At 48.9% G+C, this 27,319-nt stretch overlaps 11 protein-coding genes across 11 annotated transcripts; 8 read left to right on the plus strand and 3 right to left on the minus strand.

Moving 5' to 3' along the window:
- Positions 1–2,222: 2,222 nt before the first annotated feature.
- N7533_002394 (uncharacterized protein) lies at positions 2,223–4,362 on the plus strand (the record flags this gene model as incomplete). Its single annotated transcript, XM_057099044.1, has 3 exons — positions 2,223–2,279; positions 2,326–3,066; positions 3,130–4,362. The coding sequence occupies 3 exons, from the start codon at positions 2,223–2,225 to the stop codon at positions 4,360–4,362; spliced, it is 2,031 nt and encodes a 676-aa protein (XP_056964180.1).
- A 178-nt stretch (positions 4,363–4,540) lies between these two features.
- Positions 4,541–5,125, minus strand: N7533_002395 (cupin domain-containing protein; the record flags this gene model as incomplete). The annotated part of the gene is made up of 1 exon (XM_057099045.1): positions 4,541–5,125. The coding sequence occupies one exon, from the start codon at positions 5,123–5,125 to the stop codon at positions 4,541–4,543; it is 585 nt and encodes a 194-aa protein (XP_056964181.1).
- Positions 5,126–6,126: 1,001 nt separating this feature from the next.
- N7533_002396 (FAD-dependent oxidoreductase) lies at positions 6,127–7,350 on the plus strand (the record flags this gene model as incomplete). Its single annotated transcript, XM_057099046.1, has 1 exon — positions 6,127–7,350. The coding sequence occupies one exon, from the start codon at positions 6,127–6,129 to the stop codon at positions 7,348–7,350; it is 1,224 nt and encodes a 407-aa protein (XP_056964182.1).
- Positions 7,351–8,205: 855 nt separating this feature from the next.
- Positions 8,206–9,959, plus strand: N7533_002397 (uncharacterized protein; the record flags this gene model as incomplete). The annotated part of the gene is made up of 3 exons (XM_057099047.1): positions 8,206–8,460; positions 8,516–8,860; positions 8,922–9,959. 3 exons carry the CDS (start codon positions 8,206–8,208, stop codon positions 9,957–9,959), a joined length of 1,638 nt encoding a protein of 545 aa, XP_056964183.1.
- Positions 9,960–10,081: 122 nt separating this feature from the next.
- N7533_002398 (CaiB/BaiF CoA transferase family protein) lies at positions 10,082–11,743 on the minus strand (the record flags this gene model as incomplete). Its single annotated transcript, XM_057099048.1, has 6 exons — positions 10,082–10,293; positions 10,355–10,648; positions 10,715–11,219; positions 11,284–11,404; positions 11,474–11,505; positions 11,579–11,743. The coding sequence occupies 6 exons, from the start codon at positions 11,741–11,743 to the stop codon at positions 10,082–10,084; spliced, it is 1,329 nt and encodes a 442-aa protein (XP_056964184.1).
- A 408-nt stretch (positions 11,744–12,151) lies between these two features.
- Positions 12,152–13,865, minus strand: N7533_002399 (3-oxoacid CoA-transferase; the record flags this gene model as incomplete). The annotated part of the gene is made up of 4 exons (XM_057099049.1): positions 12,152–12,382; positions 12,444–12,541; positions 12,597–13,523; positions 13,598–13,865. The coding sequence occupies 4 exons, from the start codon at positions 13,863–13,865 to the stop codon at positions 12,152–12,154; spliced, it is 1,524 nt and encodes a 507-aa protein (XP_056964185.1).
- Positions 13,866–14,984: 1,119 nt separating this feature from the next.
- On the plus strand, positions 14,985–17,163 carry N7533_002400 (FAD-binding oxidoreductase; the record flags this gene model as incomplete). The annotated part of the gene is made up of 7 exons (XM_057099050.1): positions 14,985–15,238; positions 15,312–15,322; positions 15,380–15,535; positions 15,596–15,980; positions 16,046–16,130; positions 16,174–16,221; positions 16,285–17,163. The coding sequence occupies 7 exons, from the start codon at positions 14,985–14,987 to the stop codon at positions 17,161–17,163; spliced, it is 1,818 nt and encodes a 605-aa protein (XP_056964186.1).
- Positions 17,164–17,644: 481 nt separating this feature from the next.
- N7533_002401 (thiolase family protein) lies at positions 17,645–19,064 on the plus strand (the record flags this gene model as incomplete). The annotated part of the gene is made up of 4 exons (XM_057099051.1): positions 17,645–17,782; positions 17,860–18,494; positions 18,573–18,974; positions 19,025–19,064. The coding sequence occupies 4 exons, from the start codon at positions 17,645–17,647 to the stop codon at positions 19,062–19,064; spliced, it is 1,215 nt and encodes a 404-aa protein (XP_056964187.1).
- Positions 19,065–19,639: 575 nt separating this feature from the next.
- Positions 19,640–21,131, plus strand: N7533_002402 (class-II fumarase/aspartase family protein; the record flags this gene model as incomplete). The annotated part of the gene is made up of 2 exons (XM_057099052.1): positions 19,640–19,726; positions 19,941–21,131. 2 exons carry the CDS (start codon positions 19,640–19,642, stop codon positions 21,129–21,131), a joined length of 1,278 nt encoding a protein of 425 aa, XP_056964188.1.
- A 522-nt stretch (positions 21,132–21,653) lies between these two features.
- Positions 21,654–23,468, plus strand: N7533_002403 (uncharacterized protein; the record flags this gene model as incomplete). The annotated part of the gene is made up of 5 exons (XM_057099053.1): positions 21,654–21,954; positions 22,018–22,655; positions 22,724–23,078; positions 23,158–23,276; positions 23,340–23,468. 5 exons carry the CDS (start codon positions 21,654–21,656, stop codon positions 23,466–23,468), a joined length of 1,542 nt encoding a protein of 513 aa, XP_056964189.1.
- Positions 23,469–24,087: 619 nt separating this feature from the next.
- Positions 24,088–27,027, plus strand: N7533_002404 (transcriptional regulator family: C2H2 zinc finger and Fungal Specific TF; the record flags this gene model as incomplete). Its single annotated transcript, XM_057099054.1, has 7 exons — positions 24,088–24,163; positions 24,235–24,289; positions 24,385–25,477; positions 25,527–25,649; positions 25,702–25,752; positions 25,810–25,934; positions 25,986–27,027. 7 exons carry the CDS (start codon positions 24,088–24,090, stop codon positions 27,025–27,027), a joined length of 2,565 nt encoding a protein of 854 aa, XP_056964190.1.
- Positions 27,028–27,319: the final 292 nt, after the last annotated feature.

The raw sequence follows: 27,319 nt of genomic DNA on the forward strand, positions 1-27,319 counted from the left end.
TCAGTGGTAGTTCGGGTCACACAGGAGCAGATTGTGTTCGCAGGGGGATTCGTTGAAGAATTAGCCATCAATCAGGCAACCTGCCTTGTCGAATCTTGGATTGCCCTAGGGGTACTACCTTATACGCGGCAGCAATTCTTCGGGCTGTCCTGAAATGATGTTGTTGGGCCTTTCAAGACCGGTTTCAATCCAGGTTAGGTTTTTTCTCACTTCCTTTCAACTTTCTCTTTTTGCTAATTTCCCCCCTTTACTAAGTTCTAATTTTACTAAATTTCTCCCAACATGTTTCAAAACTATCTTAGATCCAAGAATGAAAGTCACATAAGTGTCTAAAAAGAAACATTAAAAACACCTTGAAAAATTCAAGCATTCAAAAGGAACCAAACTGTATGATCTAATCAAAGACCGGTATTATTATAAATTCTAATAGTTCATTGTTTCTTGCTGAGGTGCATATACCTAGGTATCAGGCCCCAGACTACTTTCAAGTTTGGAACCTGGGTGAACAGACAAGATCAATGGAACGAGGCCCCCGGTAAAGCAGGAGCTTTCAAGTGATTTGAGTTTGATTTATTGGATTTGAAACGCTAATTACTAGCCTCTGGAGAAACTTTCATTCATTGCACTCGTCGACATGCTCCTTCGCGAGAGCACTCGAATATGAAGTCTAACTAAATTAAATGAATGAATTAGAAGCTATCCATACAAGGCTAAAGATCCCTCTCTAGTCGCATAACACTCACTAACGGTACGTTTAATTTTTGAAAAATTAGAAAGGAAGCTATAGTTTCGATGAATACGCCCACTTTTCAACAGAATGCCCCTTTTTGGGATCACTTTCTCGGGTGGTGGTAACCGACATGCACCACATAGTGTACGATATGTGAATGTTCGGTTCCAATCGACAGACTTCCAAAAATCTGATTTGGAGCTTCTTAATATCATGACGAGCGCTATTCGAGACCGTCGAGCCGCCATCTCGACCAGTGCTATCGGAAGATCTGCAGCTTCCTCCTTGACTTACTCGATTGAAATTAGGGGGCGCTTTAGAGACAGTAGTGATATCTATACCAAAGCTCAGGATCTCGTCTTTCAATGGAGAAGTGACGTGTTTAGACGTGGGCTACCATTTCACCGCTCGGAAATCTTTTAATTTGGAACCATGATGGTAGGTTCATTCTCTGGTTATCATTTTGAAGCGGATTTTGATCCGAATCCTTTCGGGATTATTGTTTCTCTTATTGTTAGCTTCAATTTTCGAGGTTGTTCTCTTTTTCATGTTCGGGATGAGCCTTCAAATTGTTCAAGTTCTAGTGCTGTCGGGGTGCTGAATCATGCTCTAGCGCGATCATACTTATTTCTATCGGGCAAGGGGACCGATTTTCCACCATACTTGATCCTTATCCATCTTCATGTCATTATAGTCAAGAAAATAATAGAAGAATGGCTCTTTCTTCACTCTAAATTTAGCAAACTGCCAAGCGGCTATAGCATTATGCATAAAATTTCAGGAGTTCGACACAGCCCCCGTACGAATACGAGTCCGTATGATCACCGCTCCGCCTGGTTGAGCGGAAATGAATACTTCCCTGGGGCGGGAGCTTTGACTGCCCCGACCGTAATGCAATAACGAATGGATATTCCGCTCCGTAAATAAAGGCCGGGCCAAAGAATCTGATTGTTTGACCATCCACGGCAGTGCGTGGCTGGCAACTAGCGCCAAGAGACTAGAGCGGAATTGGCTTAGAGTTAAGCGGGTCTTTTGTACGACGGAGCTCACCATTGGAACGAATACGAATTGATATGGATCCCGCTAAGCTCCACAAGCGGCAGAGTCTGGCGTTGATGACGACCGCGTTTTAAAACAAACTCATCATACACGCCGATCTGGCTTCGCCACGAGGGAAGCTTCCTTTACTGACTACTTTTTGATTTCGAAATCCAGTGTAAAAAATAGGATTGACGGAATATCAGTTTCTCCTGAATTGCAGAGACAAGGTAATATGAACGAGAACTTGAAACTTGCTACTTTCTATGAAGCACGTAATTTTAATGTATTATCCATCCCACAATTCCGTATAATTTCAATACTTATCCAGATGTGGACCTGGGGTTGACGAAGTCACCCCTGAAGAAGCATACGCAAGCCGCAACATGCGCATGCGCAAACTCGACCCGAATGACGACGGAATCGAAGCTCCCCCAAGTGAACTCCTCCATATATGCAAAGATATGGCGCCGACTTGACTTTTGGTGACCGGAATGAATTTCTGCAGATGGTACACCTGTCAATCATTCGCGCTTAGCTACGCTGTAGCTGTCTAGAATTTGAGGATGGTTCTTCCGTTTATTTGGGCTAGTATTGCCTTGTACGCCGCAGGAGCATGCGGGGACTATGTCTCAACCAACTACGATGAATACAACGATGGCGTGCTCGGCCACCGTCCTCATCTGGAATTTCATTCCAGCGATGAATACGCGCCGATCCTGCAAGCTACCATCTGGGATGGCGATGCGATATCCGACGCGGGCTCCCACATTTTCCTACGACACGACGGCAACGATACCTCGCCGCTTTCATCACCTCTAATTATTGATGCACGCGACTTGAGCGCGGTATACATGAACCGAACGTTCAAAAATGTTTTTGGCACTCGCGTTCAAGAAAACAAAGGAAAGAAGTACTTAACTTTTTGGGAAGGAGAAAAGGGCAATGGGATTGGCGATGGTTATGGACTTGCCTACGACGATACATATCGCCTAGTTTATAAAATATGGGCACAAAATCTCCAGGTACACAGTGACTTACATGAATTCGCATTCACTGGAAATGGGTCAGCTTTGGTTACTGGCGTGAATTCAATTCAAGTGGTTCCGTCAATGTTCCCTCAGTGGGACCTACCACCATTCAGCATCGAAATACTAGATGCAGTCTTCCAAGAAATTGACCTTGAGACGAACGAGGTTCTCTTCCACTGGCGAGCCCTCGACCACATAAACCCTATGGACTCATTTGAGTCAATGGGCCGTGTCTGGGATGCCTATCACATCAACAGTATTGAAAAGGTGAGCGCTTATGAATGATGCATGATCCTAAGAAGATAAATTTTGACAAATCCTGCAATCCAGACACAAGCAGGAAACTATCTCATATCAATCCGCCATACGTTCTCTATTCTTCTTATCAGTGGAAGTACAGGAGAAATAATTTGGCAGATGGGTGGAAAGCGAAACGACTTCGACGAAATATCCGTGCTCAATGGGTCTGATATAACCCAGGAAGTGTTGACAATGAGCTGGCAACATCACGCTCGCTTCGTCCCTGGAACAAACGAAACCCAGATGACACTCTTCGACAATCACGGGACTGTCACCAACCACGGCGACTGCAAGGCCTTTTGCTCCCGTGGATTACATCTTGCGATTAATGACACTATCACGCCCCCCACGGTTCAATTCCTGCGTGAATTCCGACATCCATCACAGCTTCAGGCCCAGAGTCAAGGAAGCGTACAGCCACTATCTCCTTCCGCGGATGGCCTTGGCAATGTTTTCATTGGCTGGGGTCGATGTCCATCATTTACAGAGCATAACTCCAAGGGAGAGACGGTGATGGACGTCCAATTCTCACCATGGCATAGTGATGAGATTCCTGATGCACTCGATAACTACCGGGCATACAAGATGAACTGGTCCGCAACTCCTTGGTGGGACCCTGCCATTGCCATGCGAAAGAACCAGGATGGAGAGCTTGTTGTCTACCTTAGCTGGAACGGTGCAACAGAAGTTGCGTATTGGGTTGTCAGGGGAGCTCATAATCCCGTACGTGGGAGTTACGACAAAGTCGTCACAGAAGGTGCGAGGACTGGGTTTGAAACAAAGCTGATTGTCGGAGAGACCCCATGGCAATATTTATGGGCTGAAGCAGTCGACGAGGCAGGAAAAGTACTTAGGTCAACCGATATTGTGGACCTGACAACTGAAACCCTCCCGATAGTCCTTGACAGCTATGATGCTAACTTCACTTTTCCCTCTGGAAAGGTGAATACACAGAGCATAGTTCAGCCATTAAGCATGAACTCCGTGCTACTACTCACTGCATTAGCCACCATCGCTCTTGTGATATTCTCCGTTGGTGGTATTTGGCTATGGCAAAGATACAGAAGTTATACACAGCTAAAAGCGGAAGACTTTGATCTTGGTCTAGAAGAGCTTTTGGAGGAAGACAAGAGAAAGGACAGCACAGATGGCGATATTTATGACGACGAAGGAGATGCTCTGATAGCCTCGCAATCACGATTCTGGGATGACGGACGACCTCTCCAGCCGAAGAATGAAGGAAATTTACATCCCAGAAACTAGCAAGTTAATTGTTCAAATCTAAGCATCACGCTCCTTATTGCTCTTTCGTCCAGTTTCACCCATGCATGTGATTTTTATCGAAGAAGGGCCATAGGCTATGCTACAACTTTCCGTAGGAATCCTTTGGGATCTCCCAATTTCATAAATATCGTCGTCAAAATCTGTTCGGTATTCGGTGCTAAGTGCTAGCACGAGCACCAATACCATCCACGACCTCTCCCAAATCCTTTCCACCAATAGTCATCGGCTGTGAAGGCATCAGAACATATAACATCCGCGCCCACTGCGGAATTCTCTCGTTTGTCACTGGATCAATCACATCCGGCGTCGCATTGCGCCAAGCATGATTGGTACCGCGCTGGACAGCAACATCCCCACGCTTGAGAAGTCGTGTCTCTCCCGAATCCAGGATAAGTTCAACCTCGCCCTCCAGCACGACGCCGTAGTCCAGAGAGACAGTACGGTGCATGGCACATGTGATCCCTGGTTGGACGTCCACAATGCGGCAGACATTTCCTGTAGAGATGGTGATGCCCGGCGGATTGGTGAGGTAGTTAGCGTATTCGTCCAAATCAGCGTCACCGGCCAGTTGCGCAGGGAAGTGGTCAGAGGTATAGGCGAGGCTGAAGTCAGCACCGTTGCCTACGGAATTGACTGGCATATCTTCAGAGAGGACGGTGGAGAAAATGGCTTGGCCTGTCTCGTTGTGGGTGGTGATATACCGGTTGAGAGGCCGAATATTTTTTGGTGATTCGTCGCTCATTTTGATTTCAATGTTTCGGTCAGCGTCGTTAGGTAGGATGTTGTAATTGTGACTCGTCGGGGGTGACAGGGTGCAAATACTACCTAGGTAGTACACTGATAGTATCGATTGTGGGCACCTTGATAGTATATAACTTCAAGTATTCTTTGTGCCCAGGTGCGGAGACCCCGGCTTTCGGGACTGTTTGCGCCCACATTCCGAGGTTCCAGTCAGGGGTGGCATAACGGGTATTGTAGAGGGAGTTCAAATTCCCGCAGATAACTATGCGACTGCAGCTCAGGCAGTCAGTAAAGAGTAGCGGCATGCAGGGTCGGCTGTTTCTAATTTCATCAGTTTCGGGGATTCTCAACAATGAACTCTTCAAAGTCATAGCTATCATATGCGAGTCATGCGAGTCATGCAAAGATGCCTAGCAGTGGGGTGTATGATTTGTGACCAGTAGGCTGTATATTTTTTCTAGCAACTTTGAGTGGGGTAGGAGTTCTGGGAACTTGAAGTTTGAAGGTGAAGACATGGGTAAACAAATATTATTTCGTATTCAGCTCTTGGAGGGGGAAGCGGGTGTATTTCGTGGAAAGAGAAACCGGGCAGAACTAGAAAGCGGTGTGGTCTCCCAGTCGGAGCCAAGGAAGCGGTGTGGATTACCTTTGGGTATCTACCTAGCTTGGCAGTAGCTAGTAACTAGTAGCTACCGGAATCAATATGGCCAAAGAGCTGCAAGTACTTCACTTGATTGGATGACCCAGTCCGCTTGATCCTCAGTTTCATCGGCATGTGGTCACTGTACGAAATGGACCGGAGGGAGAAGGAGGGTGAATACAAGCAATGTATAACCTTTAAATCCCTTTAAATTGCCATGATTCTTCTGGAATTTCGAGCCTCCGTATACTAGCTCTGGTTCACAAATCGCCTTTTCAAGAAAAACAGACACAGAATTATCCAGCAAAATTCCTCGATCATTTCCCCAGCAAGCTTCTTCCATCCCCCTCGAAACCCTCAACATGCCCGAGGCGAGATGGCGCCCCGGAAAACGGGTTGCTATCGTTGGAGGAGGACCGGGATCGATTTCGGCCGGTCTAGCTTTCATCAAAAGAGGGTATGACGTCCGCATCTTCGAACGACAGCCAGAGTGCAAGGCTATTGGGGGCGCAGTTTTGCTATCAACACCTGTCTTGGCTATTCTACGATCCTATGGCTTAGACCCAAAGGATTTTGGCTCCCATACAGTGACCTATTTCAAGAATAAGTCAGGCGCAGAACGTGTTAAATTGCCCTTCAACCCAGAGATTGAGAAAAGTATGGGTATCAAAGGCTGGCACTATGGCGTTCTTCGCTCCTCTATGTTCAAGAAGATGCTAGACCTCGTTCCAAACAATGTGATCTATGCCAACCACGAATTTACTTCATATATTGAGCATGAGGATAGCGTTGAGCTTTTCTTCAAAGGTGGTCATCAAGAGATAGCAGATATCTTGGTTGGAGCTGATGGGATTCGCTCAGCTGTTTCTCGACAAGCATTTGGTGAGGCTCAATTGTTTCACACTGGAATCCGGCTATGGCTTGCCTGGTGTGACCAGATTCCTGATATTCCACCCAACTATGGTTTCATCTCACATGATTGGCAATACCAAGCCAGTTTCTTTCCAATGATCCATGATGGGAAGCCAGGGTTTGAATGGTGGGTGGTTGAGCCTTCGTGGGATGGAAAGCCTGTCCCTGAAGACCCCAAAGCCCATCTTACTGAGATTCTGAAAGACTGGTCTCAGCCAATGCCTCGGTTCTTGGAAGCTACAAACTTCGACACTCAAGTTTATCGTTGGGAGATTTTCAACAGACCATCGATGAAGAAGTGGTCTAAGGGTCGGGTCGTATGCCTTGGTGACGCTGTCCATCCAGTGTCACCATATGCTGCATATGGGATGGGTATGGCAATCGAAGATGGCTACTTCATTGCTAAATTTCTCGATGGTGTTGACCTACGGAATCAGCCAGCAATAAGCGCTGGGTTTGAGCTATACGAAAAGCAAAGAGTCGACTACGTCAATCATAATGTCGAATTCGCCCGTTTCCTTGGCAGAATGTTCCACTGCGTTCCCCGACCTTTTGCTTGGATCAGAGACTGGATTTTTGACTATACGCCTGTGTTGAGTAACTTCCTCAAAACTGGCTATCTGAAAAAATCGGAAGAAGAAACACTCGGTCTCAAAGAACTCCAGGTGACTTGAATTCTCTAAGGGGTGCCCGGGACATCAGTGATTTTCTTTGTATCGATAATCGAAGCAAAAAAAGCAAATTCAAAATTATACCACCAAATCAAAAGCAAAATTTAGGGTAAACCAATAATTATGAAATTCGACGCGGGACTCTACAGTCCCAACGCCCTTGAGTAGGTACCGCATGGCATCCCATCAAGTCGCTATCTCGGGTTGACAGACAACCTCTGCGCCCCAGAACCGAAGAGAAATACATCCTGGAAGATAGTGACTGCTACTGAGTAATTTTCTCTTTTAAATAATCATTTGGGACGACGATATCATCTCTACCCTGCTGAATCAATGAAGTGTAGGTGTGATGCATTACTCGGTAATTTAGGCCCCATTGGATGTCTAGAGGCGAATGACAGGAGGATAAATACAGATAGTAAGACCAAAAACTGCATTCGATTACCGAGGACTATCAATAATTTTCCGGTGTGGCTGATCAAGACAGCATTCCAGATCTCAGCTGAGCTTGTTTAGTGGTGGAGTAGGCAATATTAGTATAGCAAACAACCCGGTTGCTCGGATGCCAAATACTACATCGGTCGAATGGAAGCTTCTTAAAGGGCCTGGCTCGTCACCACTGCCTATCATTTCAAACATTTGAGAAGCGGACCCCTTGCTCCGTTGATCAAATTGGCAAAGCCCTGCAGATCAATATAGTGCCAACCCCGCGTTCGTACATACTACCCCTCTCGAGATGAGGTCCCTCGCCCGATTATTGTACCGAGCCCGAGTCTCGGTTGTCTATGAGTATAAATTCAAATTTTAATCCATGGGATATATCAGATAAGTTCCTAATCGACTTCGAATTAAACTGCCATGTTGTTTCCGATACTCGTATCGCTCTCCCTTCTGGGACTTCCAGATCTACTCGAAGGGCATCCATTGGAAACCAAAGGCCTTTCGGAAAATCCAACAGTGAACTTGGGATATTCTCAGTATGAAGGAACCGCGCTGAGCGCTGGTGTAAATCAATTTCTCGGCATAAGATATGCGGCTCCTCCTGTGGGAAATCTCAGGTTTAGAGCTCCCCAGGACCCACTGCGCCAAGAGGGTGTACAAGATGCCAAGGAGGTACGCATACTATGTAAAGGAAATACTAGTGTGCAACTGCTCATCTGAGTCCTAGTTTGCACCTACATGTATTGGAACGGCTGGAACTCTCAGCGATACGATAAATGAAGACTGTTTATACGTTGACGTCTTTGCTCCTAGCAATGCAACTCCGAAGAGCAAACTGCCTGTTTGGTTCTTCATCCAGGGTGGCGGCTATGCCACGAACTCGGATCAAAATTTCAATGGAACCGAAGTCATTACTCGATCGAATCACAGTATGATCTTTGTGCAAATCAACTATCGCGTCGGCGCTTTCGGATTTTTAGCGAGCGAGAAGATCAGGCGAGACGGTAATCTAAATGTTGGGCTTCTCGATCAATCCAAGGCTTTGGAGTGGGCTCGGAAGTACATCCATCTGGTAGGTGAATACTCATCATCTCACAGCACCCTGAGCTTAATGTACTAACCAATAAATTTAGTTTGGCGGAGATCCAAATCACATTGTCATCCACGGAGATTCGGCCGGTGGAGGCTCAATTGCGTACCATTTGACGGCCTACGGAGGAGGTCGTGAACGATCATTTATCGGTGCAATTTCGGAGTCTCCATTTCTGCCTACCCATCGCACAGTTGCAGAGTCGGAATTCCAATTCGACAAATTTGTACAAGATGCTAATTGTACTGGCGATAAAGACGTCTTGGAGTGCCTGCGTTCTCAGGAGACAACCACCCTACAAGCTGCAGATGTGAAATCCCGTTTTCCCGGTACAACACAAACTCCGCTGTGGTACTTTTTGCCAGTCGTCGATGGCTCTTTCTCGCCAAATCTCCTTTACACTCTCTTCGAGCAAGGTAGAGTGACCAAAGTTCCTGTTATTGTCGGCAATGACAACGACGAGGGAACAGGGTTCACCCCGAATGTCACCACTTCGGCTGAGTTTCTAGAATTTATTCAGGCCAACTACCCCAAGTTGACCGCAGCTAACCTCGACCTGATCAACCGGACTTACCCTCTTCAAGAGCCCTTTTTGCCCAAGCACGCACCGTATTTTACCCCAGCTGAACTGGCCTACGGCGAAGCAACTTTTACATGCCCGGGCCTTGAGATTGCATCATCCATGGCGATCCATAATTCGCCAATGAAATCTTGGAGCTACAGGTATAACGTCCAGGACAGCTCTAAGCAAGCAGCAGGTCTTGGGGTATCACACGTATCCGAAAAGCCAGCTATCTTTGGGCCAGGAAATGCAGGATCCTGCGCTGGCTGCTCTTATTTCACATACAATGCGCCGATGGTCCCAATCGTCATGGACTATTGGATCAGTTTCATTCTGAGTCTGGATCCTAACACATACCGCAATCCTGCCGCACCAGAATGGAAACCGTGGGGATCAAGTGCCACTGGTCAGAGGTTGAAATTTCAATTGAACTCAACGGAGATGGAGGCTGTTCCTGATGCCCAGCTTCACCGATGCTCAGTTTGGAAACATCTTTCTACCATTATGGAACAGAAGTGACGTATTTGCGCAATGGTTTTAATGGTTTTTGGATATTATATGCCCCGGTGAACGTTTGAATTATTGGCCAAAATGGATTCTATCTGGTTCTATTCACTATCTTACAGTATAATTGATTTCGCTCATGCTATGACTCCTTTGCTCCTCAACTCTTCAATTCGGTCAGAGTCCATTCCAATGATGTCTTTCAATACCTCATTGGTATGTTCTCCCAATAAAGGAGGAGGTAAACGAATATTCGGCTCGGCATTTGAGTATTTCACCGGAGGGCTGATAACCTTGATGGGGCCACAAGCAGGGTGGTCGATGGTCTGAACCATACCCCTTGCACGTACTGCGAAAGTTAGCATGCCATGAACTAACAATTTCCAAAATCATAATCAAATTTTTCATACCATGTTCGTGATTCATAGTTCCCTGAACATCATTCACGGCGGCATATGGCAGACCACTCCCCTCGAACAAATCCTGCCATTCCCGAGTGGTGCGTCTTGTCAATTCCTCCTCGATCAATGGCTCCAACTGAGCACGGTTATGCACGCGCTCATTATTCGTCACAAACCGGGGATCACTCTTCCACTCCGACTTCCCAATTTTATCACAAAGAATGCCAAAAAGACGATCATTCGCTCCGCCGACAAAAATATCTCCATCTGAAGTTTTGAACCCTTGATAAGGAACAACAGACGCTAAAAGCAAAATTGGCCAATCAGTACCGGACAAAGTCAATACAAGCACCCAAATGAAAAACTTACGATGAGCAGTCCCCCACCGACCCGAATCTTTCTTTCCGCTAATAAGCACCGACTCCCCCATATTGGCCAAAGTCGCCACTTGACAATCACTCAAACACACGTCCAAATGCTGGCCCTCGCCCGTATTCGCGCGGGCCAACAATGCAGCCATGATTGAATTACAGGCATATAGCCCAGTCGTCAAATCCGTCACCGCAACACCAACCTTAACAGGGGGTCCGTCTCGCGTTCCGGTCAAATGCATCAGTCCGAATTCCGCTTCGACCATCACGTCGAAGCCGGGCCGGTTGCTGTAGGGTCCTGTCTGTCCATAGCCAGTGATACTGGTATAAATAAGACGGGGGTTAATCTTTGACAGAGTGTCATAGTCCAGGTCGTATTTTTTCAAAGACCCAGGGAGGTAATTCTCGACGAGGACATCGCAGTCGCGCGCGAGTTTGTGCAGGATTTCAACGCCTTCGGGGTGCGCAAAGGAGAGACCGAGGGACTTTTTGTTTCTGTTTACCTGTTTTTTTTTTCCGTGTTATTTCCAAGCATTCATCTTCAAAATTTCGGTTTTCGGGTCTTACTGAGAGATAATATGCGCTTTCACCGTTGCCTTTTCTGCCATCGTTGTATGGGGCGTAGGGTGGACCCCAGGCACGAGTATCATCGCCTCGAATGGGATGCTCGATTTTGATGATTTCCGCCCTGGATAGGCTCTATCAGTATGTCTCATTCTTCGTTGGCATCTATCACTAAGAAATGGATAATGCATACCCGAGATCGCCTAAGATCTGTGTGCAGTACGGCTATTAACAGCATCAGCGAACTAGTCAGGAAATAGACATCGAAGTGATCATCGTAGGTCAGATTCGAACTTACCCCAGCCAGTACCCGACTCATATCCAAAACTTTCACCCCTGCCAATGGTAACTTGTTACTCTTCTGCGCCGTGGCCAAGCCCCGGGAAAGACATGACCCGATCAGGTGAGAGGCGGATGTTGCCCTCGCCACCACGAATGGGCGTGATAATGAAAGGTAATTCATTGTGGCAGGGCTAGTAGTCCTCTGAGGGCAATCTGTTCTAGTCTGTAATAGTTGTAGGTAACTCCAAATGTACTTGTTTTAATTGCAGCTCGTGGGGAGCCCCACTGCGCAATCTGCAGGGCGAGGCAGCCCCCAGGTGGGTTCGAATGTTGACCCCACATGAGTTGCTCGTGGGGTGCAGACAAGCTTGGAACAATTCAAGTTCAACACCTGGGCACTTTGGATGGATGAGCATTATTTTCTAGGGTCGGGTCTCTTATTGGAAGTTTTACTAGAGTATTTACAGAAGAAATTTTCAATATGAAAAAAAATGCTCTAATTTTCAGTCTAGAACTTAAAAGTATCGACATGCCAAAAAAAAAACGTATCCAGAATCCCGAATTTACAAGTGGTATATTTCCATCAAATTTACAGCTGCATAAGCTTCAGGTCAGCGGAGACCTTGAAGGGGGCAGCGGTCTTGCTGCGGATCTCCTCGACGGTGACACCCTCAGCGTGCTCGATCAGAGTCAGACCCTCGGAGGTGCTGACGTCGAAGACGGCCAGGTCGGTGATGATGGTCGAGACACAGCGGGGGCCGGTCAGGGGGAAAGTGCAGTCGGCAAGAATCTTGGGGTTACCCTTCTTGTCGGTGTGTTCCTGTAGAGTAGAGTGGTTAGTTGAATAGTTTTTGTCTGTCTGGATTAAGTTGACAACATACCATGGTCACGACGACCTTGGTCTTCTCGGGGTTGGCGACCAGATCCATGGCACCACCAACACCCTTGACCTTACCGGGAAGCATGAAGTTGGCAAGATCTAGAAAATCATTAGTACAAGGCGCATATATTTCGATCAGGGGAGTGGAACATACCGCCGAACTGGCTAACTTGCAGAGCACCAAGCATAGTAAGATCGATCTTACCAGCGCGGATCATACCGAAACTCTCGTGGGAACCGAACAGGGAAGCACCACGGCCAAGGGTAACAGTCTCCTTGCCGGGGTTGATCAGGTCGGGGTCCTGCTCGCCAGGGTTGGGGTAGCCACCGAGACCCAGGATACCGTTCTCAGCCTGCAGGACGACCTCGACACCCTCGGGCAGGTAGGAGGGGGCGATCAGAGGAATACCAATACCAAGGTTGACGTACATGCCATCCTTGAACTCCTTAGCGGCACGCTTGACGATGCGCTCACGGCGGGCGGTAGCCTCACCGGAGCCAGCAGCAAGCAGGTCCTCGGGGCTCTTGGCGAAGGTCAGCTTCTCAATTTGGGTGGGCTCGGTGCTCTTGATGACAGCATCAACGTAGACACCCTGAATGTGAACACTCTCGGGGGCGATCTCGCCGACCTCGACGATCTCATCAGCCTCGACAATGGTGTACTTGGCGTTCTTGGCCATGGCCTCATTGAAGTTGTTCATAGCCTTGCGGAACTGGCAGTTACCGAGCTTGTCGGCCTTGTGCGCGCGAACCAGAGCGTAGTCACCAAAGATCGATTCTTCCATAAGATATTCCTTGCCGTTGAAAGTGCGAGTTTCCTTGACCTTGGACATTTCTGCCACAGAGCCATCCTTGTTGTACCGAATAGGGAGTTCACCAGTTTGAATAATAGTACCGTAAGCCGTGGGGGTATAGAAAGCCGGAACACCAGATGCACCGGCAGCACACTTCTCAGCGATGGTGCCCTGGGGAGTAAGCTCCAGGGTCAGGTCACCGGTGAGATACATCTTCTCGAACACCTTGTTCTCGCCAATGAAAGAGGCGATCATCTTGGTGATCTGCTTGGACTCGAGCAATTGACCTGTCGAGGGGTTGTGGGTTAGCCAATGTTTCAATGACCGCGGAGTTTGACCTCCAATGGCACATTGCACCTACCGAGACCGGCGCCGGGCATGCCAGCGTTGTTGGAAACAACAGTCAAGTCCTTGACCTCTGGACGGGCGTGGAGGGCGTTGATCAGGGTGTTAGGGACACCCGAGAAGCCGAAACCACCGACCAGCAGGGTCGAAGAACCCTTGATGTTCTTGACAGCATCCTCTGCGGAGTCACATAGCTTGTTGATGGCGCTCCGAGAAGTTGAGGCAGAGAAGTTCCGCCGCCAGATGGGGCTGAACACCTTGATCGCAGGAACAGGCCGCGCCATGGTGAGTACTACCTTCAGAGAAAAATTCCGGGGTAGTGCTTTCTGATCCAGCAGAAAGAAGAGGAAGAAGAGAAGAAGAAAAGAATGAATTGAATTATCTTGAAAGCTACCCCATTCACCCAGCGGCTTTTCGGCTAGGGACTGAGCCAGACAAGCCGAAAAAACGCTTACCCGGCAGACACCGCTAGATTCCCCCACAAGATCGGAGAGGGAGAGCGGCGAGCCCCAAAGGCCTTTGCCGCCATCGGAAGCCGACCCCACAAAAATACCCGATTGTTAGTCAGATGGCGTGGCCATGCCAATGGGGGAGATGGGGAGATGGAGAGATGGGGAAATGGGGGTGAATGTGTGGAGGAGAGAGGGTGACAGCGGGAGAAAGTAAATTGAAGTTGACTTAAGAGTTCACCTAAAGGTAGAAGGAAAGTGGTGACTTATCTGATGAACGTGAGGAAGGTGAAGACGATTCGCGACCGCGAGGAAGGTGCGATGGGCGGAGTTCCCGTATGGTAATAGCCCCGTAATCCGCCCTGTAAATAACGTGTATCTTACACGGAATCCCTTTCGGCAACCCTTCGGGACTCAACAACTGGCTTCGGTACTGATTCCGTTTGACTCCGGTGTCCACTTTATGTGAATCGCGATGCTGTTGAGTACGATAGCAGGGCCCAGCAGCCTGAAGAAGAAACCACATACTCCGTACTCCGTAACCCATGTCTAGGCCTGTCACCTCAGATCGTCGAGCGGGGCCCGTCCCCTCACGTCTTCGCTCCACCGTGCATATAGCCATGACCTGCTGTCACCACGCCATCCGGGGTAAATCCGTATGCTAGCATGTGTTTCAGGAGGATCACTGCCAATGAAGGCTAATTTCTTCATGCTCGTCGGCTGCTCGCCTAGCATTCAATGTCCAATCACCATAAGATCCCAGCACCAGTGTGCATAGAAATGAGGGGAAACGCTTATGGCAGCACGGGGAGAAGAAAGACAAAAGTAGACAAGATGCCACTTAGAAATACAATCATACCATAAAGCATCAACCGAAATAAGTTTTCAAAGGTTCCAATACCCCAAGAACCCTACCAAGCCACTTCCATACACCTTGTCGTACTCACCGTCAACATGAGTCCGAAAAGCGTATCCCCAACGCCGCTCCTTTCCGAAAAGCACAACGGAATCCCAGCCAGGCTGTTCGACAAGGCCCAGGAAACCAAATCTGCCATCTTCGATATATCCACCAAATCTGAAAACAACAGGACGAAAGTGGCCCTCCCGCAAGGAATCAATCAAATCACCTTTCGTACCGCAATCGCAGAACTCCGCGATCGACTGGGCGAAGAACATGTAGAATTTGTGACAAAACTAGACGATGGATGGTACGATATACCTAGTACTAGTATCCATTCATTTCCTGTCGTGGATATTCACTAACCAGCAGTCATTCTCTAGGTATATGGAAAGTCAGTAGAACACATACCCCCAAGCTAGCAGCCACGAAAAGCATTGACCTTTCACAGACCCCAATACCCACGATGGAATGCACGTCTCTGATGAAGATGACTTTGTCGCATCCGTCGTAGTATACCCCGGCAGCACCGAGGAAGTCCAAAAAATCGTCCAATGGGCAAATAGCTATCGCATCCCCATATCCCCGATCTCAATTGGTCGAAACTGTACGACGAATACCCTTTGATCCAAGACTCAACTAAAGAATACCCCTCTAACAATATCAGACGGCTACGGAGGCGCAGCCCCACGCGTCCGCGGGGCAGTCGTCCTCGATCTCGGTCGCCGGATGAATCGAATCCTCGACATTAATCCGGACGACTGCACTTGTCTCGTCGAGCCGGGCGTGACATATTTCGCTCTATACGAAGAGATTCAAGCCCGGGGTTTCCAGCATCTTTGGGTAGACGTCCCCGATATTGGAGGCGGGTCGGTTTTGGGGAATGCCCTCGATCGTGGGGTCGGGTATACGCCCTATGGAGACCACTGGATGATGCATTGTGGGATGGAGGTGGTGCTTCCTACTGGTGAGGTTATCAGGACGGGCATGGGTGCTTTGCCGGGGAATAATAGCTGGCAGCTTTTTCCTTATGGGTTTGGTCCTACTGCTGAGTGCGTCTTTACTACAAACGGTATCGCCAGGAAAGTATGAGATTCGCTAATTGGCGGCTTAATAGTGGATTGTTCTCGCAGTCGAATATGGGTGTCGTGACGAAGATGGGATTTGGATTGATGCCCAATCCTGGTGATCATGAGAGCTATGTGAGATTTTCTCGCTTCTATGAATTTGCGCAATGGCTCACAGATCATTCAGCTTTACACATTTCAAAAGGAAGAGGATCTCAGTCAGCTGGTAAGAAGATTTCGAGTCTAACTGCATACATACCTTCCACGATACACTAACTGACGTTATCAGATTGACATAATCCGACCGCTTAGAATCGCCATGATTCTAGAGAATGTTGCACAGCTCCGCCACATCAGCATGCAAGTCGGACTAGAAGGCAAACCCCGAAGTTTCTATTACAAGGGAAAAGGCCGGGTCCCCGACTCATTCATCCACGAAGCTGCCCAGAAACTTGCCCACGGCGACTGCTCTTGGTTATACTACGGTATGGCCTACGGACCCAAAGAAATCCGACAGTATAAACTCGACATCATCCATAAGGAGTTCATGAAAATCCCGGGCGCCAGACGAATCGACCCGTCCACTCTCTCTGCAGACAACTACTTCTGGGTTCGCGACCGGATTGCCTCCGGCGTACCGGACATTGAAGAGTTACGCTGGGTTAACTGGCACCCCAATGGAGGGCACATTGCCTTCAGTCCTGTATCGCCCGTCCGTGGGAACGACGCCACGGCACTATGGGACATTGCGCAGAAGCGATGCGAAGAGTACAACCTAGACCTGTTCCCTACATTTGTCGTTGGTCTTCGGGAAATGCATTTGATTGTAGAAATTGTGTTTAACCGCGACGACCCGGTCATGCGTGACAATGCGCGAGCATGTCTGCGCGGAATGGTCGATGATGCTGCGAAGAGGGGATACGGCGAGTATCGCACCCATCTGGCCTTCATGGATCAGATTGCGGGAACATATAACTGGAATGACGGCGCGTTGCTCAAATTCAACGAGAAGATTAAGGACTGTCTGGACCCAAATGGGATCATGGCTCCAGGGAAATCGGGAATCTGGCCGGCACGATATCGTGGACGCGGGTGGGAGATGAGTGCGCAGGATGAGTCCTCTGAAGGGAATGGGGTGAATCCGACTCCTGGCACGATGAGGTTGTAAGATGGGCCCACTCCGTAGTTGAGAATGAATTGCAGGCTTCTGGTGGTGCGGTGCCCCCGATCACCCCACATTCGCAGGCTTGCTTCTCCACCGATTTCCCATCGATCACCCGCAGTTGGCCACCGGTTGTGGCGAAGAGCTACCAAGAAAAAAAGAAGAAAAGAATAACACTCCCCTTGGATGAATCAAATTACTGAGTTTTTATCAACCGCGGTAGCCCATGTAAAATGTAAATAGCCGAAAATCGGGGGAATACACAAGGTGCAGTAGGGAGAGGGGGAAAGGAAAAGGAAAAGGAAGAATGCAAGACGATCGCCAAGGGGTGCAAGCGCCCCACCGTCTGGGGAAGGTCCTCTCCATCTAACCGGCCCATTCGGCACACATTTATGAGTTGTTTTCGACTTTCCTTCCTCTTACGCCCCCCCTTCTCTCTCCTCTCCTCCTCTCCTGTTTTCTATAATTGCATATCACTCCCTTCGAAATGCTGAGAAGAACAGCAGGCGAGGTGCTTAAAAAGAGCCCCAATGATGTGGTCGTGCTCTCCGCCGTGCGGAGTCCCATCGCACGAGCGTTCAAGGGCGGCTTCAAGGACTCCTACCCAGAGGAGATTCTCATGCAGGTATGCCCGTTGTGATTTGCACTGCTGGCTCTGTTGTCGGGATTGAATTACATTTCTAACAATGCATCGCATCACAGGTCATGCAAGCCGCAGTGCTACGGGCGAAGATCCAACCGGGCCAAGTAAACGACGTGATGATTGGCAATGTCCTCGCAGAGCTGGGCTTCGCGAAGACTGGTCGCATGGCCCTCAATGCGGCGGGTTTCCCTAATTCGACGACCTTCCACACCGTGAATCGCCAGTGTTCGAGCAGTCTGCAGGCTATCACGCATATCTCGCATTCGATTTTGGCCGGTCAAATTGATGTTGGACTTGGTGGCGGGGTGGAGAGTATGTCGCGGAATTATGCGACTCGGGGAATCCCCGTCGATGTATCTCCGACTCTGAAGGAGTCATCGGTGAAAGATGCGCGGGATTGCTTGCTACCTATGTTGCAAACCTCCGAGAATGTTGCGTCGCGTTATGGAATTAGTCGGAAAGAGCAGGATGAGTTTGCTGCTGAGAGTCAACGGCGAGCGAGCGAGGCACAAAAGTCGGGGAGATTCAAGGCCGAGCTGGTGCCGGTCACGGTCCGGTCTATCAGTGAAGGGATTGATGAGGAGACTATTTCGGTGGTCGATCGTGATGAGGGTGTGAGGCATACAGTCACGGCGCAAAAATTGGCGACTCTCAAGCCAGTGCTGGAGAATGGATATAGCACTGCTGGAAACTCGTAAGTGGGAGAACGGAGGGAAACCTTTGCAATCCATCCTATACTTTGGAGATATCTGCTCACTTCTGGCAATCACAGGTCGCAAATCTCCGATGGTGCATCCAGTACCGTTCTCGCCCGTCGATCGTGGGCTGACGCTCACGGTCTAAAGCCTATCGCTCGGTTTGCCGGAACCCAGGTTGCAGGCTGTGCGCCAGATGAGATGGGCATCGGGCCTATCTTCGCCTTTCAAAACTTGTACAAGTACTTGGGTATTGAGAATAAGGATGTCGACATCATCGAGATGAATGAGGCATTTGCAAGCCAGTCCATCCACTGTATTCGCGAGCTGGGTATCGATATGGACAAGGTCAATCCTAACGGCGGTGCTATTGCCCTGGGACATCCAGTTGCAGCAACCGGTGCTCGACAGGTCGCTACGCTTCTGGCGGAGCTGCAACGGTCAGATAAGGAAATGGGCATTGTGAGCATGTGTGCAAGGTAAGATCTCTTTATCTAGTGCGATGGGTCCAACTGCTAACTTGTGACAGCACCGGTATGGGTGTCGCGTCCCTCTTTATTCGAGAATAAATAGACTGCTATATCGGACTAGACTCGGATCAAACTTCTTCGGATTGTAAATAGCCTGGGTATAACTCAAAAATACTATATATTTAACTAGTACTATTAGTACTTCGGCTTCATGATTTTCTCGTACTGGTATGACAACTTTAAACTTTCAAGGTTGAAGTTAAGATTTTGGGCTACCTAGGTACGACCTCGGTATAGTTAGTACATCAGAATCTACTTTCAACTTCGATTTTTTCTACTATTCTCTAAACAAAATAGCTACCACTAGGTAGCCTTTAGCTTACCGGTATGTCAAGCTCAACCTTCCGGCCCCCTTTCTCCCTCCAAGCACTAATTTTGATCAAGTCATTTGGAGCCCTGGTGCTGACCTCGGAATAGCCTGATTCACCAGCCCCACATGCACTCCTTCCCAATTGAAATATGTGGGGCCTGGGTTCGAGAGATACTGTGGAGAGCAGACCGCAAAACACCTACTATTCACACTGGTCCAAATGCAAAGCTATACATAATTGAACAAGTCTTTGTTTACTGCTAATTCCTCGAGTGTCAAGTGCGAGGAATACCAAACTATCACCATGTCCATGTTCCTGCGTCTGTCGCGGGTGAACGCTCGCCCGGCAGTCTCAGTAACCTTCACCACTGGGCGCCGATTAATCGGCTCGGTCAGTGCAATTGATTCGAGCATTTTCCGAACGCTATTTGGTACAGACGAAATTCGCAAGGTATACTTCTTCTTTTCAGCGCAAAACTTGAGGACGCGTTTCTTACTCATGGTATTTCCAGGTCTTCGACGACGAAGCTTATATCCGACGATGCGTTGACGCCGAAGCTGCCCTAGCACGAGCGCAATCCCAATGCGATGTCATTCCATCCAAGATTGGAGCGATGGTCACGCAGCGTGTACAAGAATCAACCCTCGATTTTGATCGCCTGCGCCACGAAACCGAAATCGTGGGCTACCCTATTCTCCCCTTGGTCCGCCAGCTTTCAGCTATCTGTGGCGACGAGGCTGGCAAGTATGTACACTGGGGCGCGACGACACAGGATATCATGGATTTGGCAAGCATTCTTCAAATGAAAGAGGGACTAGACATTGTCGAGAGATTGCTCAAGGATGTCATCAAGACGCTGCGTCTGCTCTCGGAGAAACATAAGGATACACCCATGGCTGGCCGCACGCACTTGCAGCACGCCTTGCCCGTAACCTTTGGATACAAGTGCGCCGTATGGCTGTCTGGGTTCCAGCGTCACCTGGAGAGATTGACGCAGCTTCGTGATCGGACTTTACTCGTGCAGTTTGGCGGGGCAGCGGGCTCGCTCGCCTCGCTGGGCTCCGGCGATGATGGCCTCCGGGTGCGAAAGGCGTTGGCTAAGGAACTGGGATTATCGAACCCTTCGATTACATGGCATGTTGCTCGAGACGGTGTGGCTGAGATTACCAACTTTCTTGCATTGATGGGAGGTTCTATGGGGAAGTTGGCTTTGGATATCATCATCATGTCGTCCAATGAATTGGGTGAGGTATCTGAGCCTTTTGTGCCACACCGTGGTGCATCATCTACCATGCCGCAGAAGCGTAACCCCATCTCGAGTGAAGTCATTCTGGCCGCATCCAAGATCTTGCGATCGAATGCGGGTCTGGTTCTTGATGGAATGGTTGCCGATTTTGAACGTGCTTCGGGACCGTGGCATCTCGAGTGGGTTGCTGTGCCAGAGAGCTTTGTCATTGCCGTTGGGGCTTTGTCGCAGACTCACTTCGCGCTTTCGGGTCTATCTGTCAATAGCAAGCAGATGCTAGAGAACCTGCACTCTACAAAGGGGCTGATTGTGGCGGAGGCTGTGATGATGGGAATGGCGCCGCATGTGGGTCGTCAACGGGCTCATGATATTGTCTACGAGGCCTGCCGGGAGAGTATTGAGAAGGGAGGGTCGTTGTTAGAATGTCTCTTGGAGAAGGAAGAGGTTACGTCGAAGATGAGCAAGCAGCGACTCAGTGAACTTTGTGACCCAGTTAATTACCTGGGCGCATCGTCGAGAATGGTGGATGATGTTTTAGCTCATGATTAGATTCATTCGCCAAGTAAATAGCTGCGAGAAATCATTATATAGCTGTACATACAAATGCATAGTTCTCTTAGATGCCTAGGCGTCAAAATCATTTCAGCTTCTCCTCCACATACTCGCCTCAGCTCACATCCACATGCTCTCATCACCACCCAAGTACGGCTTTGGCTTTGGAGGCGATGCTTGCCTGCTCCACATCCACATGGCCCCGCAAGAAGTAAACAAAATTAAGATTCAAGAAAAGAAAGTTCCCCATGGGTCCATAGCTAAACCCGAGGCCTTCATAAGGCCATGAGGTCAATGTGGGTCCTGGTATGTGGGAGCATCTACATGGCACAGGATGATGGAGGAGCTCCATATGGGTCTCAGGTACTAGATACCCTCAGGGGGAAGACCCCTTAGAAAATACTTCAGCGTTGATAAACCTTTCGTCTTCAATACATTCACTTCATATATAGTCAAGCCTGTCTATCGCTATCTTAAGTCTTTCATTTCAACAACGATCTCAGCTCGATAGCCGCAAAGATGTCTTCTCCACCCGTCAAGGAGAGACACCCGGTCAAGGACCTCCAAAAGGTCTTCCATTACACAGATACCATGACTCACAAGCCGACGAGAGACAATGATCCATACGAATATCAGGCTGGTTTCGGTAACCGCCACCAATCTGAAGTGATTCCGGGGACACTGCCAGCAGGACAGAACAATCCCCAGGAAGCGCGCTTTGGTCTATACACCGAAGGAATCACATACTCTGCCTTCACGGCTCCTCGACACGCCAATTTCAGCACCTACATGTATCGAGTACGACCCGCAGCAGCTCACAGTGAGTACATTCGAGTTCGCGGGTGTAAATAGAACTTCGTATCCTAACCTATGTGCTTTACAGATGGCTATAAAGCCAACATCCCCCACAAGTCCGATATTGAAAACTGTTTCCTCACTTTGAACCCGAAGGTCGCAACACTAGCCGAGCAAGGCGAATGGGCTCCCTTTCCCTTGCCTGGTGACGACGAAAGGATTGATTTCGTTGACGGACTACACACTCTCGGAGGAAGCGGGGATCCCAACCTCCGCGAGGGAATTGCACTCTATGTTTACATGATCAATGCCGACATGGACCATCGTGCATTCTGTAATACCGATGGCGATTTCTTGATTGTCGCTCAGTTGGGTAATCTGGACATTCAGACCGAGCTTGGCAAGCTCTTCCTACAGCCTGGCGAGATCTGTGTGGTCCCGCGAGGGATTCGATTTTCGATCCGGCTGGGCCCAGGACATAGCGTTGCTCGGGGCTATATCACAGAGGTTTGGGGCTCGCGGTGGGATTTGCCTGATCTGGGTCCCATTGGGGGACATGGGCTTGCCAACCCGCGCGATTTCTTGCACCCGGTCGCATATATTGACGATAATCTGCACGAAGATTGGGCAATTGTGAACAAGGCAAATGGGCTGTATCATGCTATCGAGCAAGATCATAGTCCGTTTGATTTGGTTGCCTGGCATGGCAATGTTGTCCCGTATAAAGTGAGTCTACAACAACTGTACTTACCAGTCTCTTAGGTGGTCAGCACTGACATGACTTTCTTTCACAGTACGATCTCACGAAATTTTCTTCCCAAAATGCCACTTCGATCGATCATACTGATCCCTCTGTGAATTGCGTGTTGACTGCCGCCTCCCGCGATCCTAATACTCCGCTGGCGGATTTCCTGTGGTTCGGTCCGCGCTGGGATGTGGCCTCCAACACTTTCAGACTGCCATACTTCCATCGCAACTCGGCTACAGAGTTCCTGGCCTCGCTATATGGAAATGGATTGGGTCGATCGGATGACTTTCTGCCTGGTGGAGGTAGTGTAGAGATCAGTCATACCCCTCATGGAAACTTCAGTGAAGACTACGTGTATGAGATGCGGAACCAGGTCAATGAGCCCCGGAAGATTCTTGAAAGTGAGTATAACCCTAGCCCTATCTATAGGAACGTCGAATCCAAAATTTTTGGATGAGGGCATGGACTGATCAATGTTAGACCAAATGACTATCATGATTGAGAGCAGTCGGTCGTTCTTGTTCACTGAATATGCCCGTACTGGCTGCGGTACCTTCAAGGATCAGGGTACCGACCCCAAGGTGTGGGATGCTTTGCCAGTAAGTTCAAGTTCACTGCCAGTGTATCACTCCCCGGAGGCTTGTTATTGACTCTCCTGGTAGGACAAATTCTCGGCATATCCGAATATTCAGAAGATCCTGCAGCATGCCAAGGAGGACAAGGAGGCTCGCAAGCGGCAGTTGGAGACTTTTTATGATGACGATCAGCTGGCGGAGTTAGCTCGCCAGTAGATCGATAATGTCACTTGGGAGTTGTGTGTGTCGTTATGATGATCATCCATGGATAACCCTAACTCACTGGATCTACCGGTGAAAAACATCTCGGTATTTGCATGGATGACCAACTGCCGGCCAATAGAGTGGTTGATGACATCCAAGTCTCCAGATTCCATAATTTCGCATTTGTCATACTTTCTTCATCTCCACCGTATACCTATAGTTTTCGTTGAATAAAATATCAACCATTCTCAGCTGCTCCAACCCAAAATAAACAGTGGGCCACCTCTTTGTAGGGTTCGGAGCTGTTGCCTTCTCCCCACGGGGAATCCGGTGGCTTGTCATCAGGGGGCCAATGCGACATCCCAAACACGACTCATGGGCTACCATTCGTAGAGACAGTGGGACTGGGTCTTGCGGTATATCCTCGGTAGAATTTGCCTCGAGGTGAAAGGCCAGTTAAAATGAAATAAAAGGCAAAGAAAATCCCAGAGTCGTCAAGATCGGCTTAACCCCGGGCTGACTAACACCTTCTCCCCTCTTTCCCCGAAGGGCGGCCCCGACACCCGCTCACTCACTCTCTCAGAGAATCATGTCTCCTTCGTGATGCCGTCGCTGATTTGCGAGCTCTATCATGGTCCTCCGAAAGTGCACCATTTGCGACCGTCGCTTCAAGAAGACCGAGCATTTCAAACGCCATGAGCGGTCACGTCAGTCCCGGCCCTCACGCAGAAATTGGACCACCGCGTAAGAAGCGAAGCTCTAACATACTTTACATTAGACACCAAAGAACGCCCCTACGAGTGCAATGTGTGTCATAAAAGGTTTTCGCGAAGGTGAGCATCTGCTGGGAGTGCTTGAAATTTACCAATTTGATCTGCGCCCCACTTCCGCGATAAACTGCCGCAACAACAATCTAACGCGCATACAGCGACGTTCTAAGTCGGCATGCCAAAGGTCATAACCAAGGTACTGCGCCAAACGCTGTTACCAAAGCGAAAGATGTCGCGACAACCGAGGCCCATGATCGACGCCAGTCTGCAATGTTAGGGATGTCTCCGATGGTACCGGGCCAGGAAAATGGCACCCAAATGTTGCCCAGTATAGGGGCCGATGCACATCAATTCCCTCCTATCATGACGCCCCAAGACGTAAATCTCTCAGCAACCGGGATTCCGCCATCCTCATTGGACTTTCTCGCGGATATCTCAGCCCACCATAGCCGAACAGATCCAGAGATGAACACAATGATGCTCGATGAACAACAGCCTTACTTCGGCTGGAACGAGACCACACCTACAGCCCAGTCTCAACGAAATACCAGCTTAGCATTTGATGCGGGATCGAGTGACATGTTGCAGATGTGGCTTGAGCCGCGTACCGATGCCGGATCGAATCATGGATCCCTAGATTTTACAAACGGCCATCTCCCGTTAATAGGCGACAACGTGGTGCTTACCCCGGACCAACAACATCGCCAGTCTGTCGACGGCACCAAACCAAGCGGTGATAATATCCCCAACGAACGCTTTGCCAAGGTGCAACGGTGCTGGCTTGCTCCACCAAATCATACGGGCCGCATTATGAACACTCTCTGGCGGGATGTGGTATACAGTGATGTGGACAACGTATTTTCTATCAACTCGGCCCTATCTCAGAACAACCCTCCGCTTGGACAAGGATCCAGATGCGGCATTGATGAAGAGTGTAGACGCAGGCTTCAGGCTGTCATTGGCCAAACGATGTTCTCTTTCCCCCAAATGCAACCCCCACACAACGTTGCTGCTTCTCCAGCGACAACGGGCTCGACATCGAATTCCTTCCCTCAGTTTCCTCCAGCTGAGATTCTAGACATGGCACTCGATCTCTATTTCCGCACTTTTCACCCACTGGTGCCATTTGTACACCTACCTACATTCTCTGCTAAGACGACCCGCCCACTACTACTATATGTCATGTGCCTCATCGGAATGATGTTACTTGGTACTAAAGGAACCGCCAACTTCGTCTCGAAAGATTTTACAGTAATAACTCCACCCAAAATGGTCTTCTCGCAGCTACTAACACTGCTAGAATATGCTTGAAATGGTCATGGCCGACTTAGCAAAATGTACCATGGGTGTTGAATCGCCTTCCAGCACTATGTCTATTTTCGCAACGGCATTCCTCTTCCTGAATCTTGCTGTATTAACAGGGGTACGGATATCCTTCCTCCCATGCGAGAAGCTCAAAACTAACGAATCCACAGGACAAGACACATTTAGAACAGTGCCAGATGCTTTATGTTAACTTGATGTCGGTGAGTAATCAGTTCCCTGGTTTCTCTCTCCAAGGATGGGGACTAAAAGGACGCTAGATTACCCAAAGACATGGGCTTTTTGCGGCCACGGAGGGCCAAATACTAGACATGAGTCTTTTCGAGGCCGTACCCGATATCGAGATGCGATGGAAGGCATGGAGCAAGGTTGAATCTACCAAGAGGTGAGACGCCATTCATTTACTACATGGGCAAAACCTAATATCTTTGAACAGGGTCATCATCGGTCTCCTTCTTCTAGACTCGTGGTATTCTTCGCTGCTTTCAACAAGTCCCATCATCGTTCCAGACTCGATCCAAATCATCATGCCCTGCAATGAAGCCCTCTTCCTCGCGCACTCATCGATGCGATGGACCCAGCTCATCCGCAGCGGGAAAAGGATACTGATGCCAACGGTGCTGGCGCCGTCAGAAAACATCAATATCCCAGCAATCGAAGGCCCCACTGACGAATTATCGATCCAAGCAGTCTTGGCCATGGTCCAACTGCGTCAATCAGAGGCCTATCACCGCCTACTTTCCAACCGCGCAAGTTACCCTTTTGCTCCTTGTCATACATATGCAATGGACGGTCGAGCCAGGTGTCTTCCGTCTCTTCAGTTTCAAATTATCAGTAAATATCGCGAATACATGGAGAAAATGAACCCCAATGCGCTTGTTATGTGGCATCATATGTGTATGATGCTCACTGCCGACATTCAGATCTTTGAATTCGCCGCTGGTCGAGCTGGGCCGGCTCCGGCTCGAAAGGCGCTCGACGATATAGCCGAATGGTCACAGACACCTGCCGCCAGACGAGCGTGCCTTCACGCAGCTCATATCTACAAGTCCATGACCAATCGGAAAGCTTCCGATCATCCTACATTTCACTCTATCCTATCACTTTTCTCCGCAGCACTGGTCCTAGGCCTGTATACATTCATGGTTCCCAGCTCTGCCAATGTTTCGTCTACCATAGGCTCCATTGAATTGATGGACGATATTGATTGGCAGCAGGTCGGCACGGAGGGCTTCACGAGTTTCATGGAGCCAAGAGGGAGTCAGTCGTTTTCGCCAACTGATGATCCTGCTGTTAACTTTATCCGCAACGGCGCGACAATTTACCTTCGGGGCGTTCCTTTCCAGGGTGGCTATCAATCTGCTCGTCGAATCCTGCTTGATTACGCTAGCCTGCTCAAAGACTCGGGTAAATGGAGTGTGAAGAAATTTTCTTACGTACTACACATTATGAGCGATGTACTGATGGATGTGGAGTGATTTGAATGCCCTTCATTTTGACTCTGTATTACTTTGTATATTATTAAAGGGAAGGATTTGGGCGGAACAATAAATCTTTTTACATGCTGGAATTCCGATCAATCTGAATATGACTCTAATGAAACCTTGGAATGCGCTTAATATCTCCAACTATACTAGACATCTCACACACCTAGAGAAAAGTCTCTCGTGAACAATGGAACAGCCCTGGAGCCACAACATCAAGGATTTTCAACCTCACGTTACGCTTCTTGTATTTTGAGACCATCCTCTTCCTTAAATTCAACTTGCG

Source organism: Penicillium manginii, assembly GCF_028828005.1.
Source record: "Penicillium manginii strain IBT 31320 chromosome Unknown utg000002l:1.0-5564898.0:1.0-5567710.0, whole genome shotgun sequence".
NCBI classification, from domain to species: Eukaryota; Fungi; Ascomycota; class Eurotiomycetes; order Eurotiales; family Aspergillaceae; genus Penicillium; species Penicillium manginii.